Raw genomic sequence first — 18,283 nt, forward strand, 5'->3', positions numbered from 1 at the left:
GCTAAGTTCCAAGCCTCTCCCTTTTACTTGGGGTCTGGAAATTTGGAACCAATAGTTTTGTCCCTCTGTCTGAGCAGCATGTCCCAGGAAAAAAAATCTATTCAGAGGAAATGGGCACCCCCACAAATAGCATTCTTCTAAAAATCTAGACGTTCAGTTCATCAGGATTCCTATAAGCTGAAAACACCGAATATCACAGAAAGTCATACCAGAGCACAGTCACTCTCTCACACACATAATAAACTTGGCTGTTCCCTCAATCTGTCTACTGTGAGAAGCAGCAATGAGAAAGTCAAGGTCTGCTACCGGCCAGATGAGCTATATCCATCCAGCACTGTGCAGGCTGAAATCTGGACTTGACTTTACACTGTGTTTCCTGCCTGGGATAGGGCTGCAACGTCTCAGCTTTTTTGATCCGAGGCATCTGCGATCAGTTGTCCTTGGTCAGCTGTCCTCATCTCAGCCTTCTGATGAGGTCCCAGATATCTGGGTTCCTCGGGGGAAAACTGGACAGGTTATCCTCCAGCTCTCATACCTGGATGCTGACATGTTTTCCAACTGCCTGGGTACTTTCCTGTCCCTTTCAATTGCACAACACCCAAGGCTACTGGGTGATTTAAGTAACTTCCCTGTGGTCATTGGTGAGTGCTGGACTGTGAAGCCATTTTTGTCCAAGCAGCAAAGTAGCTAGCCATTATGAGAGCTGTCATAATGGTGACATGGCCTGGCTGATCGACTCGATATCATTATCCTCTTTGCTTCCTTCCTGCTCTTGGCTGTCGTCCACTCTCATTTGGGGGGCAGGCCTCTCTTGGAGCTCTTGGGTGTAACCTTATAGGTACAGGGTGATGCAAGATGTTTGGTAATTAGGTGAACAGTGACCCCCTGGCATGGTCTTGCTACTTTCCTGTGCTGTGCTACAGGAAAACAAGGAGGACAGGGAGTGGCTGACAGATGGCAACGTTGAGGGTGTGTGTGTAGGACCATGTCCATGTCCATAGCCTCTGGCAGGGCAGTGAGAACTGCTGGGGTTCATGGAAGCCACTGAGAAACCTCAACTGAACCCCCTGTGACCCATGTATAATTGGCCCACAGACACCTCATGCTCCTCCATGCCAGGACACTCTTGCACCCACAGTCAACTTTGGGGAGACTTCTTCCCAGGTCCCTCAGAACCTCTTGAGTTACTGCCTTATCTCAGCACCCCAAGAATGGGGGTCTTTTTGGGGGCCCTTGTCAGAATTGTAGCTCACAGGGAAGATTGCATGGAGGAGCTTGTCAAATGTCACAAGGAGAGAGAAAATTCTGTCCACTTCCCATAAAGAACTTCCAGTGCTTTCTAGAACCCCAAACCAGAAGCAAGTCCTGGTGATACTGTAGAGACGTCTTGAGGAACCCAGGCTGCAGTCCAGACTCAAAGGCACAGGCGTCAGCTATTACAGAATGTTTTTATTTCAATGACACAATACTGGGGTGTGCCTCAAATCACACAGAGGCACCAGTGTAACAGCAAGAGTTTACAGGAATCTATAAAATGGCAACAGTTGTCACAACCAATAGGATACAGTCCCTTGTGATTTTAATATTTTATCACCTTATCTGTCCTTATAGTATTTGTAAATGGTTTTTTTATATAAGGAATAAAAAACACTTCATTCAGGAAGCTGGAGATGAGAGTTTTCCAATAAGAATATACAGAGAAAGCAAATGAAAATATTTATACTGAAGCAGAATGATTCAGCACTTTAAAGTTCCTGTTAAAGGCAATGAGCAATTTGGATAAAGTCAGTGTCCTTTTGTTCTATTCATTTGAGGGGTGGCAAGGTAAACAGAAAGAAAGATAAGGTTTAGGGCTGGAGAGATAGCATGAAGGTAGGGCATTTGCCTTACATGCAGAAGGACAGTGGTTCGAATCCCGGCATCCCATATGGTTCCCTGAGCCTGCCAGGAGCGATTTCTGAGCATAGAGCCAGGAGTAACCCCTGAGTGCTGCCGGGCGTAACCCAAAAATCAAAAAAAAAAAAAAAAAAAAAAAAGATAAGGTTTAAAAATTGTTAGAAATCATACTCCTAACCCAAAACACTACAGTAGGAAATGTAATTTCAACACCTTTTCCAGAAAAATAAAGTAAAATCTTCAGTCATGGGGCCGGGCGGTGGCGCTGGAGGTAAGGTGCCTGCCTTGCCTGCGCTAGCCTAGGACGGACCGCGGTTCGATCCCCTGGCGTCCCATATGGTCCCCATATGTTGCCAGGAGCAACTTCTGAGCGCATAGCCAGGAGTAACCCCTGAGCGTCACAGGGTGTGGCCCAAAAACCAAAAAAAAAAAAAAAATCTTCAGTCATATCAGCCCAAAGTGAAGTTGAAATTGCCTATAAAAAAAGGTTCAGACATCAGGGATCGGAGCAAAATTACAATGGGAAAGGTGCTTACCTTACAGGCCCAGGTTCAATTCCCCACATCCCATATGGTCTTCTGAGCACTGTCAGGAGTGATTCCTGAGTGCAGAATCAGAGTAAGCACAGAACATCATTGGGTGTGGACCACAAATTTAAAAAAAAAAAAAAAAGGAGGAAGAAGGAGAAAGAGGAAGGGGAGGAAGTGGAGGAGGAGGATTTGGAAGAAGAAGAGGAAGACGAAGGAGGAGGAGAAGAAGAGGATGACAATGAAGAGAAGGAAGATGAAGATTTAGGCATCACAAAGAAGAAACAGAAGAACCTGTTTGATAAAGCACTCTGAGGGGGTGAGGCTGGCCATCTATGACAGAGGATTCTGTCTACAGGGATAATTGCAGGGACAGTCTGAGGCTACGTCCAACTCCATATCAGCCTGGAGCGGACCCTCTGGGAAGGCTATCAGGGTGTCTACACGGCAGAGTGCAGGGCTTCAAATGCTCCACTCATCCTGGTATTTGGTCTGGAGTAGTTCATGGCCCAGATAACTGAGAAGGTTTGTACCCAAAGCAGAGCCAGGATGGGTGAAGAACAGGGGGAATGTCCTCAGAACTTGGAACTTAGGCCTAGGCTTCATCACTCAGGTCTGGACAAGGACCTGGACAGTGAGAGGAGATGCCACAGGTAACAGTAACTGACTGGACATTGGTCAGCCCTGGCATCGACTGTCGCCAAGTGGCTGTGCAGCTGCGCAGCTCTAGGACCGGGGACTCCCACCCTACACCTCACAGTGGGGAGGTGGGGCTGGAAATCAGGCCCGAATATGGAGTCTGACTTACGACAAGGCACAATCTTCCTTGCCTGTGCCCTTGTCATCACTAACTCTGTTGTTGGGGGTTTCTGGGCAGCAGTTGACTGGCTCTTCGGCACATGCCGAGATACCATCTTTCACACTGAGCTGCTCTGTACCCTCCCCGGCCCAGGAGCTGGGGGGTGCAGGTGACCCTGGGGGGCTTCCCTGTGCTCCCCCTGAAGATGCTTCCTCTTCCTCCTTGGGAGTGCCTGGGGCTCCTCTCTCCCTGACCGCATCTCCCACAACCATCCCTGGTGTGACTGGTGCATCCCCTGCCTCGTCTTTCTGCTGCTGCTCTTCACCCCCCTCAGTTCCAGAACGTTCTGGGTGCTTACCACCTCCTGTTACCACTTCTGGTGGTAGTGGTGGCATGTGAGTGCCCTCATCCTGTTCTTGTGAAACTGTTTTTTGTCCAGAACCTTCGACTGTGGGTTCTTCTCCCTTCGTGGAACTCTTTGTATCTTCCTCAATGACGGGGCTGCTGTTGACAGGGCCTGGTGCCTTTTTCTTCTTGTTTTTCTTCTTCTTGTTCTTAGTCTTCCTCTGGGAAGGGTCTAGGGACTCTCCCTGGGGCCCCTGTTTCTCCTTCTTAGCCTCGCTCATTTCTGAGGGTTTGCTGTTGGCCTCGCCCATGCCTAGCGCTGCCACTGGAACATCAGACATGATCTGGACTTGGGTCTGGGAGGGCTTCTCAGCATCTTGGCCCCCTTCTTTGTCATTGTCTCCACCAACCTGGGTGTCTTGCATGGGCTCCTTCATGGCAGTGGATTCTGTCGATTCCTTCTTGGGAACATGAGCTAAGCTGGGGCGCTGGTCATCTGTGGCCACCTGCCCCTCCTCAGGATCCACCGAGTCACAGCTGCACTCTAGAGAATTTGAGGGGCTCAGGCTTGCTGAGTCCCCATATTCAGGGTCCTCTGCCCTAGCCCTATAGGGGCTCTCTTGTGGCTCCCGTGGACCTGCCCCACTGGCGGTCTGTGCTGCATGCTCTGGGAGGGACTCGGAGGACTCGGACACAGAGGCTCGATTTTCAGGGGCACTCTGGCCCTTGCCATTGTTCTCACTAGGAGGTGATGCCTTGGTAGCCGGGCCAGCCTTCCCTGAATCCTCTGTGGGCTGGTCTGGCTCAGTCCTCGGTGAAGTCTCTTTCTGCCCCACTTGTACCACAGCTCCACGCGTCCACGGCACCTTACTGGCTCTTCCTAAAATGACCATTGAGAACAGTGAAGGGGTGCTGTGACGTGGCCACCACACCAGACATGTTGAAACGTGAACTTGAGTGCTTCTCCCCACCTGGCCCCATTCTAATGACACAGACAGCCCGGAGCCACTGCTTGGCCCTGGACATGAATGGCCAAGCAGCCAGGCATTGCGGCACTAGCTGGGCCCATGTCACTTGGGTGCAAGAGGCTTGCTGCTGCCTCGGGGTGAGGTGAGCTGAGAGTGGAGTGAAGCTGGGGCAGAGAGGCAGAAGGAGAGAGAGAGAGAGAGAGCAGCAAACAGGAGTAGATGCCGAGTACAGAGCAGGCTCAGGAACGTCCATGATGCTGAGAGGTGGCCTCAGAGTTGCTTTTGGTCACTTCCAAGGAATACTTATACAGAGCCAAAGAGAGGCCGCCTCAGGGCTAGCCTCGAGGAAGACAGTGCTTGGAAGAGCTCATGAAAGGCCCAAATGGCCATTGCCCCATTCCCCCGACAATAAGCTGCCCATCACCCCATCCTCCCGACAACTAGCGTTCACCCTGTCCTCCCTACAGCTGCCCACTTACCCACCACTCCAGAAGGGGCTGAGTCACCAGCTAGGAACTGCCAATGGAAGACAAGCCAAGTGCCCCAAAAGATAGGGCTGGACAGACACCAGCCCAGGAGATACCAGGTCAGTTGTCCCTGGTTGTCCCCAGTGTGGGCCAACCAAGCATGGGCCAGAGCAGGAAGACTTGTATTGGGAATGGACTTAGTCTTCCCCTGTAAAACCTTGACCTACAGCCAATCTCTCTCTGCAGTGTCACTAAGCATGTCCATTGGGAAGTGCCCACACTGCTGGTTGGAACAGGAAGTACAAAAGCAACCTGGGGAGCCCTTCACTGCACCTTGATTTGGGTTCAGCCCACTCTGTTCTATGGCCTTAGAAATGCGTATCTGAACAGGTCAAGCAAGAGAGGACTTAGCATTCAGTCCTAGCAGACCGGAGCACTCAGTCCTAGCAGATGGGAGGACTCAGTTCGAGCAGATGGGAGGAGTTGGCCGAAGCATATGAGAGGACTCGGCCCAAGCAGACAGGAGGACTCAGCCTCAGCAGATGGAGGACTAGGCTAGAGCATGTGAGAGAACTTAACCAAAGCAGATGAGAGGACTTGGCCCTAGCAGACAGGAGAATTTAGCCCCTAGCAGACCGGAGAATTCATTTCCAGAAGATGGGAGGGTTCATTAAGAGCATATGGGAAGAAACAGCAAGAGCAGATGGGAAGACTCACCCCGAGTGGATGGGAGGCTTTACTTGAGTTGACAGAAGGACTTGACTCAAGCAGACAGGTGGACTCAGCCAGAGCATATGGGAGAACTCAGCCTGAGCAGATAGGAGAACTTAGCCAGAGCAGACAGGAGAACTGGGTTTGAGAAAATTGGAGAACTCGGCCTGAGTGGATGGGAGGACTTGGACCCAGCAGATAGAAAGACTCAGCCTCTCTAGCCCCTTCCAGAGGCAGCCCCAGAAGCCCATGGCCTGACTTCTGCCTTGTCAGGAGCTGGATGGAAGCTGTTCCTGGGACCAGGGAAGTACCTGGCTGTCAGCCTGGAACCTGGACACAGAGTCATACCTCATGAGCCAGACCTGGGAACTGGCTTGTGCCTAAGGCCTGGAGTCCAGGAGACCCGGCCTGGAGATCCTAAGGTAGGGTTCCAGCCATCCACAATGCACCCCCAGCTTTCCCCAGGAGCCCTAGCTGTGACAGCACAGTTTAAGTCTGAGAGACAGGACAAGGCACAGTGTCACTTGGGAGCAGCACCCTGACCACTGGCAGCTGTCATTCACATTCCTGCAGTCCCTCCATCTTGGTCCCTGTCCAGTCCCCGCTATGTCACAGCCCTAAACTCTCCATGCAGGTATATAGGACACACCCTGCTGGCCTACAAACCTGGCCACTTCATTCCCTTATCTTCTGACCCTCCAGTAGCCATACATGGGTGACTCAGACAGCAGGACCCAGCGCCTGTTTCCTGGGGAGCCCTGAAAAGCACTAGAGGGAAGCATGGTGGTGGCATGCGGCAGCACCTAAGGGGGACAGGCCATGCTTTGGGCAGTGAACAGGTGTGGCAGCAACCAGCCCTGGGGCCAGGTGCCGTGATCATGCGGAATGAGGGGGGCCTGCAGGCAGCGGCCGCACCCTGTACTTACCCAAAGCGCTGTCCCCCAAGGCCGGCGTGGCATTGAGCCCCTCAGTGGTGGAGCTGGCTGGACCTGGGTTCGAGGCATCAGCCAGAATATGGGAAGTCTCCCCATTGGTAGCTGTTTCTGAATTGAGAATTATTCCATGTTTCTGGGAACAAAAACAGGTACATCGTGATCCCTGCCAGGCCATAGGAGATTTGAGTCTTTCTCATAGAGAAATTAAAAATGGCTCCCCGCAACCTCTAGCACTGAAGTCAAGGAGAAATGCAGAGAAATGAGAATCTGCACCTGGTAAACAGCCCATGGCATGGTCGCACACTCCTCCTAACCCAGAGGGGAGTGTACTGGGCACCTCTCTAGCTCACTTTGCATCTACGGAGAGAGCCCACAGGAATCACACAGTGGGTACCAAGCCCATTTCTGGCCTCTCCTCACACCCTACAGTGGCTCGGGCTACTATACATGAGGCCCTGGCTCTGATCCCCAGAACCAAAAAAAAAAAAAAAAAAAAAACAAACCCAGAAATCAAACAGAAGAGAAGGCTATAAAGCTTGTGGAGGGGGCAAAAGAATGTCGGAAAGAAGCATTCAGAGGCCTGATATGCTGTGCAGAGAACCCCAGTATAAGGGGATGCTTTGGAAACAGCTCTACCCTCAACGACCTGTGATCCTAACACGCTCCTTGCTGCACTCTCGCTGGTGCCTTCTCAGAGGTTAAGCAACCCTAGAATCAGCCCAGGAGAGGAACTAACTGCACTAGGAATCTTGGATTTTAACTGTCTTGCTGTTTTATGATTTTATGGTTCTAATCCTGACCTCTGACCCCCAAGCAACAGGAAACAGGAAACCCTGGACTCAATAGTCCCTGGAGGGTACGCTAAACAGATCCCTCCGGGACAGCAAAATTGTCACCAGCAGCCTTTGATATTGCCTGCAATGCTAGGGTCTTCAAGTCTAGTAAGTGGGGCCTCCCCGGACCCTGGGCTACATAGCACACAATGTCCGTAGAAACAGGCCTTGAGAGCATGCCCAGGATGAGATGCATCCTTACAACAATCCTGTACTGGGTGTGAAAAATGGTTTAAACCCAGCCTGGATGGTTTCCTGGGACTCAAACCTGTGATCTATCATATGCATACACGGCCCTGGGTTGTGGTCACCGACTCAGGGGTCCCTGTGGTGGCGGGTTACCTCACAGGGGTGACACAGTAGCTCCTCAACACCCCCAAAGTCTGTGCCCTGCACCCAACTGCTGTGGGATTTATTATTTTTTTCCTGCTCCTTTGGCTTCATACCTTGAATTCCTCTTTCAGCTTGACTACTTCTTCTCTAAGATCATCTCGTTCACTCCGTATGGAGTCAAAGAATTCTTTCTGCCTTTCTAAGGCCTGAGCACGCCGGTGAGCAGGAAAGAGACAGACAGAGAAGGTATGGATGAGTAGGAAAGAGACAGGAAAGGCAATTGAGACATACCGAGCACACACACAGACATGGCATGCAGACACCCGTGTAGACAAGGAAACAGACACAGCACACAGGCACAGTATATAGTCAGAGCATGCAGACAAGGCACATAGACATGGCACATAGATATGCTATGCAAACATAGTATGCCTGAGCTGCCACTGCACACACTGTTCCAGACATGAATACTGTCTTAGTTGCTTCTCATGCTGCTGACTACAGTGAGATGGCATTGATGGGGATTTAGCAGCACCCCCCCAAGAGGAGGAGCAAGATGCATGTAAGTGCTGGGGTAGCTATTAGCCAGGCAGGCTTCATATCACACTCTGAAGGTGTGTCTGACACAAACATGGGCAGGCACATGCGCCCAAGCCCTCCGTGCAGGAGGGGAGAGAGAGACAGGACCGGGCTGTGTGCTGGGGTGACCTTGGTCAGGACTCAGCGGCCACTCTGAGCAGCTCTGCTTTTGCTTTTCCCTGGAGTACCCAACCATGCAGCTGGAGACCCTGCTTCCACATGGAGAGGAGGTCTGGGGCTCCAGGGAGATTTAGCACCTGTCATTGTCAGCCTCCACAGAGGCCCAGGAAGGACAAGCTGAGGCTGGAAACTGCAGCATTCATAGGTCAGCCTTGAGGTCCCTCCCCGATGATCCTCCTCACCCTCTCAGTCTCAGGTGAGCCCTGCGGGGCCTTCCTCATGGTCCTCCTCACTCTCACCTCTGAGATGTGGAGAAAAAAGGCTCCGGTTCTGAGTAAAGATCACGGAGGCCCGGGCTAGAGAGATAACACAGTGGTAGGGCCTTGCTTGCTGCTGACCCAGGAGGGACCCAGTCGATTTCCAGCATTTCATATGGTCTCCCAGCCTGCCAGGAGCAATTTTTTGAGTGCAGAGCCAGGAATAACTCCTGAGTGCTGCCAGGTGTGGCCCAAAGACCAATCAATCAATAAAGTTTAAAAAAAATGATCACTGAGGCCCATCAGAGGCCCCCATGACTGTCCCCATGCATGCGGAGCAAGCGAGTTTGCAAACCAAGCCTTCTCTGGGCAATGTCCAGTAGAGGGCAGCCAGCCCTGCATCCCCTACCCCTATCTTTTTGTCTTTCCACTCTATGGTCTCCTGCAGGTCCGCAATCTCCCTGCTCAAACCCGCCTGTTTGTGCTGAAGTTGTCGGATTTCCTGAAGAGAGGTGGTAGGCAGGAAGGAAGTGAAGACAGGGTTAAGCCAGAATGGAGCCCAGAGTAGACATCCAAGTGTCCAGACAGCAAGTTTCCCCCCACCTCACCCTCCACCCCACAGTTGTGACTCAAAGGTCCCCAGGCAGGTGGGGAGTTCTTGTCCTGTCCACTGGCACAGGAAGGGCAGAACACAGCCTGCTGGGAAATCCTGGCTTCGAGCCTGAGTCTCATCTGGCTCATTCTAGGCCCTGGGATTCCCACAAGGAGGCCATATTGTCCTGGAAGCAGAGGCTCCCACACTCTTTGGTCATTTCCTAGTCAGTCTCAAACTTTGGTGCTCTCCTACCATCTCTCCTGCGTGGGCCTCCCTGCCCACCCCTCCTACCTGTTAATGGTCAGGTCTCCCCACAATCCCCCTTCCAAGCCCAGTTTGGAGGCTTAACTAGCTGAGCTGTGGACCCCTTGGAGGTCCCCTCCTGCCAGTTGCTGTCCCCCACCAAGCTCCAACCCCCAGGGCCCGTCTCCCAGCATGCCCAGATGCTGCACTCACCTCCAGCATCTGCTCCCGCTGCGTCAATGCCTCCTTGACCTCAGTGAATTGGAACTGCAGCACGCTATGTGCATGTTTCTCCCGCTCCAGCTCCTGGGGGGTAACAGGAAGTAACAGGTAATATAGGTAACAGGTGTGCTGGGCACACCCTGACCCTACCAGCCATGACCCACGATGTGAACCATGCTCTAGCTTTCCCAGAAGGGAACCCTGGGTTTTCTATGACACTGGGAGTCACTGCCAATGGCAAACCTGGCTGAGTTCTTTGGTCAGGCAGTGCCCCGAGCTGAGTGCCCATGGCTGGCTGTGCTCAGGGTCTACTCAAGGCAGCCTGCAAAGGGCTTTCCATGGCACCATAGCCAACCAGGCCCCAGGATGAAGAAGGCCAGAATGAGAGTGAGTGACCTCATGTCACATCACCTTGGCTCCTGGGGAACCAAACGGGAAAAGGCAGGAGAGGCAAAGTGGGTGCTAACAGGAACACATAGCCCTGTGCCTCCTACCTGACTGCATCCCAAGACCTGGCCTCCCAATCAGCACAGAAAGAGCACACCCCACTCCACAGTTCCTCCCAGTCTGAACCTGGGAAGGGGCTTCTACTCAGCATAGCAGCACAGCACTGCTGTGCCCAAGGGGGTGTGAACAAGACTGAGATGAGACTCAGTAAACTTCTCTGGGGCTGGATTTGAGGCCAAATCTGGGCTTTCTAGAGCCAGGTAAAGGGGCCACTGGCTTTTCATCCAGGGTCAGAAGGAGCCTCTGCTCTCCTGTTTCTTAAGCTATTCTCGGTGACCCTCTGTCCATCCTTTCGTACTTCCCTCCTAGGCTTTATACTGCTGAGATGCATCATGCTGCTGGGATCCATCATTCCTGTGGAGGGTCAAGTTTATTGGGGGAATGGGATGGAACTCAGGGATGTCTCAGGGATAAGATTTTAGATAATCTTTAAATTTTCAGTTCTCCAGCATAGCAGTCAATGGTACGGGTTTTGGACAGTAAAGAGGTACTGTCTGTCCACTTTGGAATTCAGATATACCCAATTCGAAAAAATAATGACACCGATTAACATTTTTGTTTATCTCAACCTCTGAAAAAATGAGACTGTTTTAGGTCAGACGATCCCAAACTTAGATGCTTTACCATCACTTTGAAGAAAAAAAAAAAGCATGCAGAACCCCTGCGTGGTGAACAAAATAGGTAACTGCTCCCCTGCTTGTTCCAGAGAGCCCCAAGGGAGTGGCATCACCCATTCAGAAAACCAACGGATTCATCTGTTCTCTGTACTGTACTGTACTCTGAACATCGAATGGCCATTAGTCTGTCTGTCACAGGATCTAAGTCTGTCTTAGCTACTCTGAGTCTTGAATCTGTCTGGCCCAGCAGGCACAAAGACCAGAGATAGACAATATAAGCCCTGGGAAGACACCGAGCCCTGCCATGGTCACTGACTCCAGGCAGCATGAAGAAATGAGTGTGATTGTCTAAAATCTCTGAAGCTTGGTACCCACTGTCACTCTAATGAAATCATAGGAATCTTGAAATGTGGGGACAGGAAAATGGAGTCTTGGTAAGCAAGCTGGTCTGTGTGGAAGTGTGAGTGCTTGTAGTTTGATCTGAATTTCCATGCACAAACACAGTGATCTCCTGGCAGAACTGCCACACCTTTATATCTTTCACATGTGCCCACAAATACTGCATACAGCATAGCAGTTTTTTTCTCATACAATATCTGGGGGCCCTAGACAAGTGGAGAATCACTGTATTTTTTTCTCTTTAAGCCAACATCCCTAGATACAAACAGAAAATAGGTGAGAGTATATGTGCATATGAGTATTTGTGCAGGTGGGTGCGTGTGTATATGATTAAGAATGTGTCATGTATGTACATATATGCAGGTGGGTATATATGTAGGTGTGTGCATTTGTGTGTGCATGTGCGGGTGGTTCATATTTGTGTGTATGCAGATGGGCCCATGTGTACATAGATGTACATGGGACTGTGCATGTACATGTGTATACAGACAGATGTATTGCATGTGTGTATTTGCAGATGGGTCCATGTGTGCATGTGCAGATGATTCATAAATGGGTACATGAGTGTTTATATATCTGTGTGCATAAGTACATGCAGGTAGGCGCACTGTGTGTGTAAATATTCAGGCAGGGGTATGTGTGTGTGTTGTGTGCCCTCATCCCTTTCTCTCACTCTGACACTCACTTTGCTTTTCTCTTCGTACTGCCGCTGAGACTCGGCCAGCTGCTCCTCCAGTTCCAGGAGCATGTCTTTGAGGGTGTCGACCTGGTACATGAAGTTGGTCTTCTCGTTGTCGAGCTGGGCATTGGACACCATGGCCTTCTTGTACTTCTCCTCAGCTTCCACCAGAGAGTCCTGCAGAGACCGGCTCACAGTGTGACATTCTCAGGAGGAACCAAAGGCCAAGGTCACTTGTACTGTTTTGTTTTTGTTTTGTTTTGTTTTGCTTTTCTATACCTGGCAGTGCTCAGTGCTGACTCTAGGCTCTGGCTCAGGAATCACTCCTGGCAGGGCTCATATGGAATGTCAGGGATCAAACTCGGGTCAGTCCCCATGCAAGGCAAGAACCTCCCCCACTGGCTCTCTCCAGCCCCAGTTTTAGTTTCTTAAACACAGATTTCTAGTCACTCAGAGCTCCATGGAAGCCTGGCTGCTCAAAGCAGATCGATATGAATCAGAAGCATGCGGAGCCTTCAAAGTACAGGAAGTCTCCCTTTCAGAGATGAAATCTTTCCTGCTCAAACCATGACAGTTATGTCTGGGACAACAGGGCAAAGGAGACCCACGCCAGGATCATGGAGGCGGACAGGGCAACAGAGCAAGGGAGCTAGAGTGTGTGATCTGTGGGACCTTGGGGGTGTGCTGTTCTTCAAGTTCTGGAGCTGGGTCCCAGATCTGCATTGGGATGTGCAGGAGAAGGACTGGAGTAGACGCAATGACACCTCCATGTCCTGCCTGGAGGTGAGCCCAGAGAGACCCAGTGTGGGGTCAGAGTCTCCATCTACTGGGCAGGGCCTGAACGAACAAAACACAGTGCCCAGAATGCTCAGGGCCTGAGCTGGACAAGAGGGGCAGGCCTCCCATGACTTATGAGGCTTTCTACAGCCCATAAGCCAGGCCTGGCTTGTCCTTTACCTTCCCAGTCTGTCCAGGCTACATCCTGTCACCTCCATCTGGCACCCTGTTGTGAGATCTGGGTGTGTATATGTTTGTGCTTTCTGCGAGCTCAACAGGGAGATATAGGCTGGGTCAGGGAAAGAGACATATTTTGGAAAAGTGTTCCCAGGAGGACCGGCCCAGTGGTTGGTACACTGTGGCAAGGGTACCCTAAGGGCAGTAGTAGAGGTGAGCAAAGCCCCATGTGGGTCAGTCACAGTGAGGTCACAGGCATGTGGGAGGACACAGGAATGGGGCAGATGTGAAGGGACAAACAATGTGTTGTCAGGACTGTTAGTGAGGACTTGAGAGGGGCTCAAACCCATGCAACGTCCCTGCCATTCTGGAACATTCCACAGCTGGAAGCCACAGGAACACACGCGTGAGCGGGTGTCTCCTCAGGCCTCACAGACTGGGGGATCAGACGGCACTTGGGTCGGTACCTTCATCTCTTTCAGTCCCTGCATGTATTTGCCTTCTACATCCTGAATCTGCTCCTTTAACTCACTGAGCTCCTAGGGAAATGGCACAGAAAGGTAGTGAGGTGGGGACAGGTAGGTGGAACCCCCCCACCCCGAGGAAGGGCATCTCCTTAAGGGAATAAACAAGCCCATTGGGATAAATTCAAGGGCTTTGATTTTTTTTTTTAAAAAACATAATGATGGTTCTCATGAATAAAATAAAGAAATTCTTAAAATGGAACTGGAGCCTCTGCTTGTCAGTGAAACAGTCACAGGGTCTGGCTCTGCTTGGTTCTGTCCATCTCACACTCAATTCTGGCAGACACACACATACACACACACACACACACACACACACACACACACACACACACAAAACACACACACACAGACATGATGGTGCTCATGTGCCCTAAGCCCAGCTTCAGAGGCTCAGCGGGTCATAGAGGGAGCCAGGGCGGCCCTGGGAGTCTCAGTTCCTATTAGCAGAGAAGCAGGCCTAAGATTTCCCTGCACCCTGGTCAGTGCCTCGAGCAGACTGACTGACAGAAGCTCCCTCAGAGATGCAGCCCAGGCTGAGGATGGGATGACGCCAATGTGCCATGGACAGTGGGACCCGCCAGTCCCCCTGGCAATCAATGGGCATCTCTAAGGCCACAGCGGCAGCGAAGACCAGGGCAGCCAGGCCCCGGGCAGAGGTGAAGTGTCAGAGTGGGGAGACACAGAAAGTGGGTCCTGTGTCTGTGGCTCATGCCCAGGGCCAGAAGTGGCCCTCACCCAGGTGTGCCCAGCTCCCTGCATGAATTCAAATCTGAAGTGGGTCCTGGTGGCAGCAGGGTACTGGGTGCACAGGAAGTGAGGGTGCCAGGGACACAGGGGGGAAAGGGAGGCATGAGAGGGGTAGAAATTGAAACACCCATCAGGGGACTCACCCGCATCTCCCTGAGGGATGCCTCGGTGTCCACAGAGGTGCAGGTGTCGCCGCTATTCCGGCGGGACATGCCCCCGCCCAGGGAAGATAGTGTGGCCGAGGACAGGCCTGGCAGGGTCCGAGACACCTGGACGACAGAGGATACATGCTCAGCACTGTTTTCATGACCTGGGTGCCACAGATGTCCCTTGTTGCAGGGGTCTGCCTCCTCCCACCACCCACCCAACCTTCCCCCCAGAGCAGGCCTCGGTGACCAAGTCCTGGACACGGGATAGTGGGCATGTCCAACCACATCCCTGGGAAGCTCCCTGTCACTTAGCCTCCGCCAACCCAGTTTCCAGTACTCACCTTCTCAGCAAAATCCTTCTCTGGTCGCTCTTCAACCTGCAGAGGAAGAAAGAGAGTAGAGATGAAATCCCTGAAGGCACTCAGGGATCATCAGGAGCAGGTGAAGGCAATGGCATGATGGAGCACTGGCTTCCTCAGAACTTCAAAACTCCTTGATTGGGGGCGGGGGGTCAAAGAGATAACATAGTGGGGAGAGTTTGCCTTGCATGGGGTTGACCTAGGTTTGATCTCTGGCATCCCAATGAGTCCCCCAAGCCATCAGGAGTGATAATTCCTAAATGCAGAGCCAGAGTAAGCCCTGAGCACTGTACCTGAGAGAACCTTTTCATTGATAGGGACCCATGAGTTGAAGCACAGACACAGGAGCTTGGGATGCCTTCACTATGCTGGCCAGTATGGTCATCCCCAGATGGCTCCTTTTCCCCACACTGTTGTGCCCCTTACTGCCTGCTGCCCTTCTCCCAAGTCCTTCCTGTCCTGAAGGGAAGGGTCTGGAAGAACAGGATCCACTCAGTAGTGACTCAGAATGAAGCTCATGCATTTGGTTGCACTGTGCTGGGGCTAGGGTGTTCTCTGGGGCAAAGACCTACTGCACCCAAACCCCCGCCCTGGGTAGTAGATGGGGAGCACAGCTCCCAGCAGCCTGGGTCATGGGGAGACTCCAGTTTCCTTTTCCCCTTTCTGTGGTTTGACTGTGACTGGTGCCAGAAACTGCTTCACATATGGCTCCATGCTGGCGTCTTGGGGATGAACTCAGGTGTGTGAGATGCATTTCATGGGGGAGAGGGGTATGTGTGATAAATGATATGATAGGAAGAAACTCTGAATCCAAAAGAACTCAAATCCTGAGGTCAGCTGGACCAAGCCAGACCACATCTGAGGATGCCCCTCTATGGGGCCGAAGTCCCTGCCAGCTGACCATGCCTGAGGGTCCTCACTCACCTCTGACTATGTCTGGGAGTGCCCACCTGGCTCTGATCATGTTTGAGGGTCCCTGCACAGCTCTGACCACATCAGGGGGCCCTCCCTGCTCTGCCCACACCTGAGAGTGCTCACCTAGTTTTAATCCACCCCCCCACCTCAGCTCCTGTATGTCCCCCAGTGGCTCTCACTTGGTTTTTTGGGACCAACCTCTGGCACCTTACAAAGGTCTCCTAGTGCCCAAGAGGTGACAAGATAGGAGGGACAGGACCCGAGGGACAGACTCAGGGTTGGTCATGGGGTTCCCTTCCAGCCCTCCATCCACAACTAGAACCCTACAGGCCCATCTCATGTGCTGGGCTCAAGGCACCTGTCCGGGGAACCTTGGCGGTCTCTTGTGCCCCCTACTGTGGGGCATGGTGACACTTATCGTCTGTAGCTCACTGAGCTTGTGCTGCGTTGGTGGGAAACAAATTTCTAGGGCTCTGGTTCTCGGGGTACAGCACAGAGACTCTGCGCTCCACTGGGTATTTTCCTGGTTGCACCAGAACTTCTGGTGTGGCCATGGAGGCATATACCACCGCTGGGCCCTAGCACTAAAACCCCAGATGGAGTGTCATGGCAGGGGCTGTGCTAGGGGGTAGTTCCCATCAGAAAGCAAGCAGGGACTAGACCAGAAAAGATGAAGCCCTGCAGTGCATGTCGGAAGCAGGGTTTGATCCCCAGTATGTGATTCCTCCAGAAGCACTGGGAGGGGAGCGACCCTCAGGCACAGAACCAAGAGCACAGAACCAAAAGCATCTCATGAGCACTGTCCGGTGTGGTCCCCAAACCAAAACTGTCTGGTGTGGTCTTCAAACTGCTTGCTCTTTCTATATAAATTAAAAAATACATCAAGCCCCCACTCTAAAACTAAGAGTCTAAGACTGTAGACAGGGAATAGGAAACTCTCAGAGAAAGGGTCCAGTGGGTCAGGAAAAGGCCCCTGGAAGTGTGAGATGCTGCAGCATGGAGTGTTGTCCACCAGGTGGCAGCACGGAGCAATGAGCGGCTTTGGGGTTGACCTGAGGGTTGGTAACACATCCCGCCCTGGGCAGGTATCTGGACTGTCTTGCACAACTCCCTTGAGACAAACAGCTCTCTGGACTGGCTCGAAACATCCAGTGTAAGAGTAATATCACTCGGGGCCAGAGCGATAGCACAGCAATAGGGCGTTTGCCTTGCACGTAGCCAACCCTGGAAGGACTTGGGTCCCCATATGGTCCCCTGAGCCTGCCAGGAACAATTTCTGAGTGCAGTCAGGAGTAGCCAACCCCTGAGCACCACCAGATGTGGCCCAAACACCCCCCCCCAATGAGAATATCATTAAAAAAAAAAACCCTGTAGAGCACACTGGGAGAGTGGACACTGGTGCTTAAGTTTCCCTCCAAACTTGGACTTCCTGTACACATTATTCATGACCCATTCCCCCTGGCCCTTCACTCAGGGGGTCTCTGACTCTGCTGCCCACCCAAGACTGGAGGTCCTGTCTGGAGGGTACTTTCTGAACCAGGCCTTTGCTTAGTTCTGGGAACCCTGTCTGAACCCTGCACCCCCACACCCCCAGAAATTAAAGGGAGGCCCCAGACAGGGGGGCACTGTGAGTCCTATGGCCGAGAGGAATGGTGGGGCTACTGGGAATGGTGGGGACCTGGGATATGGTGAAGGGCCTGACAGATGGTGGGGGCCTGGGGAATGATGGGAGTTTGGGAAATAGTGAGGGTCCTGGTGGGGATAGTAGGGTTCTGGGGAATGGTGGTAGCAATGCTACCTTCAAGACTGCCTGGCCCCCCAATCCTGGACAAAAGGAGTCATTGACAGGTCCTTCCCACATCTGTCCCATAAACCACACCTGACAGGGGCTCCATCCCTATGTCCGGGCCCCCAGCTCTAGGCCCCCAAAGTTTCCTAATGACCCTCAAAGCTCCAAGGTGATCCTGCTGTGAGAGGCACCCAGCTACCCACTTGCTTTAACTTCAGCAGGAATGGCTGAGAGGGGGAGTGGAGGAGCAGGAATGTGAGAAGGAAGAGGTGGAGCAGGAGGAGGAACAGGCTTGGGTCACACTTACCACGGGGCTGGCCCGAGCAGAGCTGGCCCTGGAGGAGGCCCGGGAGCTGGAGTTGAGGCCGCTGTGCTCTGAGGGCTGCACACAGAGGCGGCAGGACAGGCAGAAACAGAACAGGTCAGAGAAGCAGCAAGAGGCCCACTTGTCCCAGGAGGTGAGGGGAGCTGCTAACACTGAGAGGCTGAGAAGGAGAAGAAGGGGGGCCAGGGGACAGCACAGCATGGAGGGCGCCTCCCTTGCACGCGGCTGACCTTGTTCTAATCCTGGCATCCCATATGGTCCCTGAGCACCACCAGGTGTAATTCCTGAGCATAGAGCCAGGAGTAACCTCTGAACACTGCCAGGTGTGGCCCCAAAATCAATGGTGCGGTGGTGGTGAGAGGAGACAGGAAAGATCTTATCTTGGACAGAGCAGCCTTCATCTACAAGAGGATAATGGAACAGTGACACTAGCTCCACAGGGTCAAACTTTGGAAGATGACCCTGATCTAGCATACAGACCCCCAG

General features: G+C 52.4%; 1 protein-coding gene across 2 annotated transcripts in view; it reads right to left on the reverse strand.

The window, feature by feature from the left end:
• The window catches only part of LRRFIP1 (LRR binding FLII interacting protein 1), a 93,938-nt gene that overhangs the window by 11,499 nt on the left and 64,156 nt on the right, over window positions 1-18,283 (reverse strand). For both annotated transcript variants that reach the window (XM_049773665.1, XM_049773666.1), the window contains 8 exons: window positions 17,780-17,854; window positions 14,751-14,786; window positions 14,404-14,529; window positions 12,039-12,209; window positions 9,822-9,914; window positions 9,180-9,272; window positions 7,928-8,020; window positions 6,640-6,781 (listed from right to left, as the gene is read on the reverse strand). In XM_049773665.1, coding sequence (XP_049629622.1) covers window positions 6,640-6,781; window positions 7,928-8,020; window positions 9,180-9,272; window positions 9,822-9,914; window positions 12,039-12,209; window positions 14,404-14,529; window positions 14,751-14,786; window positions 17,780-17,854 — 829 coding nt within the window. The remainder of the gene's footprint in view (window positions 1-6,639; window positions 6,782-7,927; window positions 8,021-9,179; window positions 9,273-9,821; window positions 9,915-12,038; window positions 12,210-14,403; window positions 14,530-14,750; window positions 14,787-17,779; window positions 17,855-18,283) is intronic.

This window comes from Suncus etruscus, chromosome 5, assembly GCF_024139225.1.
Source record: "Suncus etruscus isolate mSunEtr1 chromosome 5, mSunEtr1.pri.cur, whole genome shotgun sequence".
NCBI lineage: Eukaryota > Metazoa > Chordata > Mammalia > Eulipotyphla > Soricidae > Suncus > Suncus etruscus.